Below are 10,831 nucleotides of genomic sequence, written 5' to 3'. Positions count from 1 at the left end.
AATAAAAGGAAGCATAGTCCTTTCTAACTCTCTACAACCCAACATTCCATATTTTCAACCACATACATGCTTTGAACAAAATGTTATATTTGAATTCTTTCAAGTACTTACATGGAGGGAGTAAGAAATGTAGGTTTGAGAGGCATGTGGAGTTGCAAACTACAAAAATGTTACAATTGACTTACTTGAATCTTTATCCTTAAAGTTTGTACCTCCTTACACCGAACTTGCTTTAAGCATCCTTCAAGTACTCACATGGGTAAGGAGGGAGCAATGAATATGGGTTGAGAAGGATTGTGGGATTGCAAACGATTACAAAAATGTTATAGTTGACTTACTTGAAGCTTCATCCTTAAAGTATGTACATCCTTATATCCATTTCCTTGGTGTGACAAATGAATCCATGAGATAAGAGGCACACAATGTTTGCTAAATTTTGTACATCAGATTTTTGGCGAATTGCTCTTGTTTACTTCGCAATATACCTAACTTTTTCAATGATCTTTGTTCGAATAAGAATCCAACTTTGAATTTTGGCTAGATATCCCATCTAGATACTGTGTGATATCTAATGGTGTCCGTGATGACTAATTTTCATTTTCTCCACAAAAGCAAACAAATTTTCTATTTATTGAAGTTTGAAGTCTTACTTATATTTGAAACAAGATACTACAATATCTAATAAATCAGTCCTTCCCTTTTAACGAATATTAAGAGTTAGGTCATTCATTAAAAAAATGGGAAAATTTTCTACATAAACTTAGTGAATAGAAATAGTTTTTTCATATTTAGAGTATTGCATTCTAAATAATGAAACCAAACATTTTTATAAAGTTCATTTTTCAAAGTCAATGTGGTGATGTAAATACTCCTCAACACTTGTCACTGTTAGCTCAATGGATGGTGAGCTTTGACTTTGATGGTTGTGACAATGCATTTGTTTTGATATCCATGTTTTTGGTGTTGATTAGAAGTAATTGGTAAGTGTAGCTCGAATTAGTAGTATGAATGCATTTTGCCTCCTAAATGTAGAAAGACATCAATGCAAGATAAATAAGTTAGATGCTATCGTGCTACATGTGGAGGGTTAGGAAGGTGTTAATCTTAGCACAACCTATTTGATAGCACTAAATGTTGACAGTAATTTATATCAACATGTGTGCTATAGTTAGTGTATCTATAAAAGGATTTCCTATGTAGCTAATAACGATACCATGGCTAGCAAAATCGGCACATTAGAAGTGGAAACTAGAAGAAGCCATTGGTGACTGGTCATTACAATATTTTCCCTAGTTACAAAATTCTTAGTAGCTAGATTATAAAAATAGTATGCAAGTTGACTATATAGAACTTGTATTCTCTAAATATAAAAAATGGTGTACAAAATAACCATACAAAACTTGTCTTTTCTAGAGAGAGTTCCTAGGTACACATTTTGAGTTAGATCATAGAATTGCTATGAAGATTAAGATTGTGAATTTGTATTTACTTGATAGGCCTTATTTTCTACAAAAAAGCACAACATTCTTACTAGATAGCCATCTTTAAAAGTTGCTTTACAAATTTTCTAGATTGCATAGTATGCACATAAGCATTGTTATTGGTTACATAACAATCATATTGCAAATTGGCTAGTTATATTAGCCAGGAAAATTCTTAATTGTACTTGTTAATTAGTAAGAGATGAAGTTCTATATAAAGCCTTTCTTTGAAAAGGAAGCCCTATTTACAAAGTGGCTGAGTTTTTATGTGAAAAGTTGAGTTCCTTATGTGAAGTAGAGCAAGCTACATGCAAAGAGTACGTCAGCTGGAGAAGGTATCGATCGACTCTTGGAGATAGATGGAATAATAGATTGAATACAAGGATAGAGGGTCTCTGGAGTGCAGTCTTGAAAATAGGAGCACATAGAATAATAGAGACAAGTAGAGCTATTATGGTGAACTAGGCGTATTGCATGCCATAGATATTGTTGTTGGTTGGATGCAAAATGGAATCTTAAATGGGTCAAGTTAGATGTAGAGAGAAGTGGTTTGAACAAACACGTACATCCAACCTAAATAAACATATGGAAAATGGTTTCTTACGCGTATACCTTGCTAAAGTAATATGAGCAATCCAAACTCATACATGTACTTATCCATATGATAGTGTATACCATTGTATAATCTATCATATGCATACATTGCTAAAGTAATATGAGCAATCCAAACTCATACATGTATTTATCCATATGATAGTGTATGCCATTGTGTACTCCATTGATAGATGGATACATTTGGGTCCTAGTTGCAAGTACACATCAACTTAAGTGTGGCATAAGAAAATGCATTGTCAATTATGCTTTGTAGTAAAGAGGTGTACACTACGCATGTAGTTGAAGGATTGCTAAGCGAGGGCTTCAATGAGTCAAAAGAAATTGTAAGAAGAAGATAGGAGTGTATATTACAAAGATTAAGATGGACTATGCATTTTATATCCAATCTAACTAAATGTATGGCTTGTGCTTTCACAACATGCACTCCATCATTATCTCCATTCTCATATTAAAGTCTTTGCATGTGTAAATAAAAGGAAGCATAGTCCTTTCTAACTCTCTACAACCCAACATTCCATATTTTCAACCACATACATGCGTTGAACAAAATGTTATAGTTGACTTCTTTCAAGTACTTACATGGAGGGAGTAAGAAATGTGGGTTTGAGAGGCATGTGGAGTTGCAAACTACAAAAATGTTACAATTGACTTACTTGAAGCTTCATCCTTAAAGTTTGTACCTCCTTACACAGTGAACTTGCTTTAAGCATCCTTCAAGTACTCACATGGGTAAGGAGGGAGCAATGAATATGGGTTGACAAGGATTGTGGGGTTGCAAACGATTACAAAAATGTTATAGTTGACTTACTTGAAGCTTCATCCTTAAAGTCTGTACATCCTTATATCCATTTCCTTGGTGTGACAAATGAATCCATGAGATAAGAGGCACACAATTTTTGGTAAATTTTGTACATCAGATTTTTGGCGAATTACTCTTGTTTACTTCACAATATACCTAACTTTTTCAATGATCTTTGTTCGGAATAAGAATCCAACTTTGAATTTTGGCTAGATATCCCATCTAGATACTGTGTGATATCTAATGGTGTCCGTGATGACTAATGTTCATTTTCCCCAAAAAAGCAAACAAATTATCTATTTATTGAAGTTTGAAGTCTTACTTATATTTGAAACAAGATACTACAATATCTAATAAATCAGTCCTTCCCATTTAATGAATATTAAGAGTTAGGTCATTCATTAAAAAAATGGGAAAATTTTCTCCAAAAAATCAATGAATAGAAATAATTATTTCTTATTTAGAGTATTGCATTCTAAATAATGAAACCAAACATTTTTATAAAGTTCATTTTTCAAAGTCAATGTGGTGATGTAAATACTCCTCAACACTTGTCATTACTAGCTCAATGGATAGTGAGCTTGGTCTTTGATGGTTGCATAATGTTGCTAGGATTCCTATACGACAATGCATTTGTTTTGATATCCATGATTTTGGTGTTGATTAGAAGTAATTGGTAAGTGTAGCTCCAATTAGTAGTATGAATGCATTTTGCCTCCTAAAATTAGAAAGACATCAATGCCATTCAAACAACTTAGATGCTATCTTGGTACTTGTGGAGGGCTAGGAAGGTGTTAATCGTAGCACAACCTATTTGATAGCACTAAATGTTGACAGTAATTTATATCAACATGTGTGCTATAGTTAGTATATCTATAAAAAGATTTCCTATGTAGCTAATAACCATACCATGGCTAGCAAAATTGGCACATTAGAAGTTGAAACTAGAAGAAGCCATATGTCACTAGTCATTACAATATTTTCCCTAGTCACAAAATTCTTAGTAGCTAGACTATAAAAATAGTATGCAAGTTGACTATATAGAGCTTTGTAAATTTCTCTAAATATAAAGAATGGTGTACAAACTAACTCTACAAAACTTGTCTTTTCTAGAGAGAGTTCCTAGGTACACATTTTGAGTTAGGCCATAGAATTGCTATGAAGATAAAGGTTGTGAATTTGTATTTACTTGATAGGGCTTATTTTCTACAAACAAGCACAACATTCTTACTAGATAGCAATCTTTAAAAGTTGCTTTGCAAAATTGCGAGATTGCATAGTATGCACATAAGCATTGTTATTGGTTACATAACAATCATATTGCAAAATTGGCTAGTTATATTAGCCAGGGAAATGCTTAATTGTACTTGTTGATTAGTAAGAGATCAAGTTCTATATACAGCCTTTCTTTGAAAAAGAAGTCCTATTTACAAACTGGTTGAGTTCCTTATGTGAAAAGTTGAGCATGCAAGGAGTACGTCAGCTGGAGAAGGTATCGATCGACTCTTGGAGATAGATGGAATAATAGATTGAACAGAAGGATAGAGGGACTCTGGAGTCCGGTCTTGACAATAGGAGCACATAGAATAATGGAGACAAGTAGAGCTATTATGGTGAACTAGGAGTACTGCATGTTGCTAGCTGCTGCTGCTGGTCTCTGCGGGCGTGGTATGATGAGTGCTTTGAGAGGATACTTCATCTGCAGCGTGAAGAAAAGCTTTTCGGACATGTTGATGGGGTGGAGGGTACTCTCAGTCCACTGGAACTCCTGGACGAGACTGGCGATGAAGAGCTGCACGTGCATGAGTCCCAGGCGAGCGCCAGGGCAGACCCTCCTTCCGGCCCCGAAGGGAAGCATGCTGATCAATGCTCTCTTCTTCTGATGATCTGCATCAGTAAGTTGTGACCCTGCATTATTGATGTTAGCCCCGATGGCGATGTCGGCGTCTCTGATTCCCAGCATGCGCTCCGGCCGGTACGCCAGGGGCTCGTGCCAGGCCCCCGAGTCCCTGCTTATGCAGGCCACGTCGAAGTTGACGACCGCATCGGTGGGTATGTCGTAGCCTTGCAGCTGGCAGGGCTCCGTGACGCCGTGCGGCAGCGTGAACGGTGCCGGGGGGTGCAGCCTCAGCGTCTCCTTCACGGCGGCTTGCAGGTAGGGCATGGACTCAAGGTCCCGTTCTTCGATAGGACGTTGTGGGTGATCATCATCTGCGCATGCAGCAGTTACCTGCCGTATCTCGTCGTGGATCTTGGCCTGGACGGAGGGATCGGCCACCAGATGCGCCATGGTCCATTCCAAGCAGTTGTTGGTGCTGTCGGTGCCGCCCATCATGAACTCGGAGACGAGGTCGAGGACGTCGGAGTCGGAGAGCTTGGTGGAGTCGGCGGCGTCGAGGTGAGCTTGGTCGGCTTGCATGGAGAGGAGGGACTCCATGTAGTTGCCGGGGATGAGGAGGCCCTGGCGCCGGAGCTTGTGATGCTCCTCCGTGTAGGAGGCGAAGAGGGCGGGGCGGCGGGAGAGGAGGCGGCGGCCGAGGCGGCGCTTGTTCCAGTCGAGAAAGCGGAAGTCGAAGGGGAAGAAGTCCCAGAGGGTGAGGGGCGCCACGTCGCACAGGAACTGCGCGACGGCGGCCACCCTGTCGTCGGCGTCGGCGTCGGGCAGGAAGCCCAGGCACATGGCCAGGGTGAGCTCGGTGAGGGCCAGGCGGCAGGTCCAGTGGACCTCCACGTGGCTGCCCGGGGGAAGCGCCCGCAGGCGCCGGGCGAGGCGGTCCAGCACGGTGGCGCGGCAGGGTTTGAAGGCGAGGAGGACGGCGGGCGAGAGGGTGCCGTGGGTGATGTTGCGGCGCACCGCCCGCCAGTAGTCGCCGTAGGGCGCGTTGACGATGCTGCGCGGGATGCTGGAGAAGAGCGGGCGCGGCGCCGCCGGCGGCCGCGTGGCGAAGAGGGATCCCCTCGCCAGCAGCGCCTCCTGCGCTAGCGACGTCGACGAGATGATGATGACCGGATGCCTCCCCACCTACCCACACGCACAACACATACACACACAAGCTCTTAAGACAGATTCATGCTTAAAGCTCAATTTTACAGCCCATTTTCAATTTTATATTTCTGCCAAGTGCCATCCATGTAAGTAGAGGTTTCCAAGTTCAAGGTTTTTTGTATAGACTTTTAAAAAAGGTTTTCCATCAACATAGGTTGCACTCCCAATGAGCCCCCATTTGTTGAGGTGTGTATAAGGGGGGGCTAATGCACAATACAATTTTAACATTTTCCCATGTGGTCCAAGGGGTTATTTTTCTTGGTTTTTAGCATCATGCGCTTCTACCCAAGAGGCACCACATATATACTTAGCTAGTGCAATTGGAAGCAAGGAGCTACTGGTCCCCACCTCAAGCCAACAACTCCCCACTCCCAATTGCAGTAGCTAGGTATGTGGTTCCTCCCTTGCATAAGTGCATGACGTTGCCATAATTCACAATGCAGAGCTATAGTGGAAATTTCTCTAAAACTTATTGTTGTCTCAAATGCCTAGCTAGTGCAATTGGGGGCAAGGGGCTATCAAACCTCAAGCAAACAACTGCCTACTCCCAATTGCACCTAGCTAGGGATGTGGTTTCTCCCTTGCAGAAGTGCATGGCAGTGTTGTCGCAATTCACAATGTGGGAGTTATAGTGGCGATTTGTGTAAAACTTCTTGTCAACATGTCACATGTTATTGTAATTGTAACGATTCAAGCCTCAAATCTGAAGCTTGTAGCACCTTTCTAAGGGGGCTTCATCCTTCCAGGAAAGGGTTACAAATATATTTCCTTTCAAATCAATAGTAACACATTTTTGAAACTAGTCCCAATATCTTTAAGAAGAAAAGGGGAGCTCTTCTCCGTCCTTCCTCAGGAAAAGTTGGGTAGCCTTTCAAATGTGACGTCGAGGGATGCTTGTGCTTCCCACCCCCTAGTCGAATAGGCTAGGTGTGAGATGGATGCCTCGCAAGCATATTAACACTAAGTTGCTGTGGTTAACACCCACAAGAACTAGCAAACAATTGTTGTGATGTACTTATTAGGTCTTCAAAAAGCACTAACACGTTTTGGTAGAATTCTAAAAAAGTCCCCCAAAAGCCTTTATATTAACCATTCCGATTGTTAAGGTCAAAATAGTGAGTATGATGAAACGAAGAAGCTAGTAAATAGAAGGGTAATATCAAGACGTGCCTTCGTGCATACGCATGTAGTATAGAGCCCGGAAGAGACTATATGCGCTGGTTCTATCGTAAGATGAGGCTCATGATATTGCTAACACAGGGTTGTGACGCATAAGGAAGAGTTTTCCCACACAACACCCATGGGACCTTCACTAACAATCGTTACCTTGACACACAGTATCGGACCCAGCTTCTTCTTGAGCTCCGTCAGCTCCTTGAAAAGCTCGGCCCGCAGCCCCCGTGCGTATACTGACAGATGCCCAACCACAGGCCACCCGGGGCCTGGCATTGGAGGTAGCCTTAGCCGCCCCCCTGCTTCCTCTGATGTCGTCGACGATGGACGAGTGATACATTGTCTCCGGCCCCTTCTCCTCTTCATCATCATCGCCATCATTGACATCGTCGCCACAGCAACAACCATCAAAGTCGGCCATAACAGTGCGACCTGCATCTCTGTAGTACAGCTCGAGCTCGAGCTCGCCCTCGCCCTCGCCCTCGCCTTCGCTCACTGACTCAATTCTGTCATCCTATGTAGCTCTTCTTGCACCGCTGTATATCGGTCCTCGCAAGGGTATATTTATTAAGTGGCCATGCAAAGCAGGTGACGACAATATGTGTGCGGTAAGGGTTCTAACTTCCGAGTCAGAAGGTAGGTAGGATATTAGACAGGAATTGAATGAGAAAGTAGAAAAGCGGGAATCGAAGCTGGAGTCGAGTGACTACTAATGGAACTGATCGAATGCGCGAAATCTTATACGGAAGCAAGTTGGCGTACCTGTTTAGCATGCAACATATTGATGGCGTAGCCTTAGGACAACTTCGTACCACACCACCCTAATAATGCGATTTTGAGGAAAAAAATTTCTGATTACATGTTTCTTGGCATTCTTTCTTTGGTCAGTTTGGTATTAGGCTTTAGCCTTGGGCTCCTTTGATGAAGAAGCCACACGGCCCTATCTTTCGAGAACTATGTCTCAAAATTCTGTCATTTTTACGCCTTGATTGAAGCTCTTGAATAAATGGCCTTGCTTGCATGCAAGGATGATGATATTTTTTTCTTAATAGTAATTAAAATAAAATAAAAATATAAAATCAATTAATAATGACAGTACTTTAAAAACTGTAAAAAAATAAATAAAATGAGAAAACATGCTATATAGCATGCCGAAGAGTTGATACAAATCTTTTCGTAATTAAATATTAATGAGAGAAGGTACTATTTCCCCGTCCATTCAAAATATCCGGTTTGTTAAAGTTTATGTTTTTGTTTTTTTCAGTACATTCGAAAGTTCGTTACTCTTTCGTTTTTACTATAATACGTTTAAAATATTATTTTTTTTAATTTTTGTTTCACTATTATTTACTATTAACTAACTTACTAGCAAAAACTAAATAAATAATCATGTTGACTAATTATAATAAACTAATCTTGACAAATCTAACTATTCTAAGGAGAGACAAAGACTAACTAACGATGTTGACTAATTATAATAAACTAAAAAGACAAAGGATAAGGTTCTTTAAACTAATCCTAGAAAGCACGAATGACAAAGTTTTGAATCTAACCTTAATAAACTAAAAAGATGAAGGACAAAATAAACTAATCTTAAAGAGAACAAATGATGAATATTTGAATCTAACCTTTTGTCTTGCAAATGCAATGATCGAGGAATTGGCGTACGCATCTCCACACACCTGTATATGACCTTTCTCTCTCCTTAAATAAGAGACGAATTTTATAATGAAGAGAATGACCTATACTACTTAACTCTCCCCCCTTTATATAGGCTTAAGACTTCCCAATGTTCAAAGCTTTTCTTTAAGCTTTTAAAAGCTTTTGTAGTTTACAAACTTGAAAAGCCTAAACGCTTTCAAATGTTTAACATTTTCTTTAATTTTTTTTTCAATTTTGGGTGTATGCTTATTTTTAAACCCAAAAAATAACAAAAAAGATAATTACAAAACTTCCAATAGCTACACTTGTAATCATCTCCCCAAGCTTTTGCCGTATTGGCCTTTGCTCTTCAATGACTTTTGAGAAAAGTAGAATGCCCTTCTAATTGCCCTCGTGACAAAATCATGCAAAATAAGATGCATAATAACTAGATGTCTTCATTTGCCACTCAATTGTAAGTTGTGACAATAGTGACTTTACTTCTTTCCTTCTAACATAATTTTCCATCCCTCCTAAGTGAGTGTATCTCTAGAACCTACGATAACAAATGCTTTTGCTTACTTTGTTCTCCAAAACCCCTCAATTTGACATTTTTGTTCTAAGGCTCTATGTGTTTGATCTTGTGGATCCTTTTGCTTGAAACCAATTTCAAATGTATCTCACTTTTGGGGCAAACATGTTATTCTTAAAACCATTTGAAGATACTTTATGTCATATCAAGCTATTGAAATAGTTGTGATGTAAGGCATTAAAGGGGCCATTCTTATAATGTGACTACACAAACTAACATGGCTAGTTGCAATGTGTGTTTTTTTGGCTAATATTCTCCCGATTAGTATCCATACCTATATTTGTAATATGTATTTATAATAAAAAGACGATAATATGTATATTAGTAAATATTGAGATTTTTCCAAAGCTTTAGCCACATTTAGCTAAATGCTTGCAAGCTAATTTAAAAATATGAGATTTCTTTGTCAAAACTTTAAACAATGAGCTCCTCTTCGAGGTTCTTTAGTTTTTCAAGGTGCTCTTCCATGTCTTTTTACCCCTGTATGAGCGCTTGAAAAGTCCATTTTCCAGTCCCATTTCACCCTCTAACTTCTCCACCTTGGGGAGTTCACTATATATATATCCTCTATATAATGTGCGTTCATGGCCTATTTATAAATATCCTAATATGTGAATTTTTCTTGAATAAAACACAACCCTTTTCTATTCAATCTATAAGTAACCCCTTTAAATGACACCCTTCTATATGTAAAAAATATATAAAAATGGTATTTTAAAAACCCCTTATTTTGAACTCATGTTATATATACATATATTTATGAGTGACCCCCCGAGTTCGCCACTTGGAGTTTCTTTGCACTCTCTTCTTCCTTCTCCACCTCCACTTTCTTCTTTGCTTCTAGTTTCTTCTTTAGATCATTTAGTTGCCTTTAATAGATGGTTATTTGCTTCGTCTTCTCCGGGGTGGTGGTAGGCATGGCAATCAAGGATGGTGGTGGTGGTGGGTACATGGGGGCCTTTCCTTTGCCTAGCACAATGGGCTCTTGAGCTCTTTCCTCTGTTGTATCATTAGATCTTGGTTCATCACCTGGGCTTTTCCTTGACAACTCTTCGAGGTAAGAGGCTTGCTCTACTTACAACCTCAAGGCTAGGGCCATTTTCTTATCATCTTCTCTTTTTATCCTTTCCTTATCCTCTATTTTCTTCCTTTTTCATTCCTCTTCTGTTCATCTAGACTCCTCTTCCACCTTTCTTAGTCACTCCTCTTGTTCTTCTTGCTTCTTTTTCCGTTCATCTTCCAACTCTTTCAACTCCTTTTGTATGGCTTGTAATTCTTTATCTCCTTCTACTGTGGTTTTCTTCTTCTTCATTGGATGTTCAACTTGATTTTTCATTTTTCTCCTTGGCTTGATGGGACAGAGCCCTCCTTCCCTTCCCCACTAAACAATTCTCTCACTCGAAGCCTCTTGTTGTTTGTTGCTGGAATTGGAGTAGAGTTTCCTTCTTTTTTGTGGCTTGCTCTGCTTTTTTCTTCTACATTCT

The 10,831-nt window shown here is 39.7% G+C and overlaps 1 protein-coding gene across 1 annotated transcript; it reads right to left on the bottom strand.

Moving 5' to 3' along the window:
- Positions 1 to 4,125: 4,125 nt before the first annotated feature.
- LOC148024793 (cytochrome P450 77A1-like) lies at positions 4,126 to 7,676 on the bottom strand. The gene is made up of 2 exons (XM_087694446.1): positions 7,268 to 7,676; positions 4,126 to 5,917 (listed from the first exon to the last, which is right to left on the bottom strand). Exons 1-2 carry the CDS (start codon positions 7,550 to 7,552, stop codon positions 4,514 to 4,516), a joined length of 1,689 nt encoding a protein of 562 aa, XP_087550572.1. The 5' UTR covers positions 7,553 to 7,676; the 3' UTR covers positions 4,126 to 4,513.
- Positions 7,677 to 10,831: the final 3,155 nt, after the last annotated feature.

This window comes from Lygodium microphyllum, chromosome 15 (genome assembly GCF_053477565.2).
Source record: "Lygodium microphyllum isolate KBCC chromosome 15, Lygodium_microphyllum_v1.1.10, whole genome shotgun sequence".
Taxonomy (NCBI): Eukaryota; Viridiplantae; Streptophyta; class Polypodiopsida; order Schizaeales; family Lygodiaceae; genus Lygodium; species Lygodium microphyllum.
Note: the sequence above shows the minus strand (reverse complement) of the source record. Positions and strands in the feature narration are given on the sequence as shown.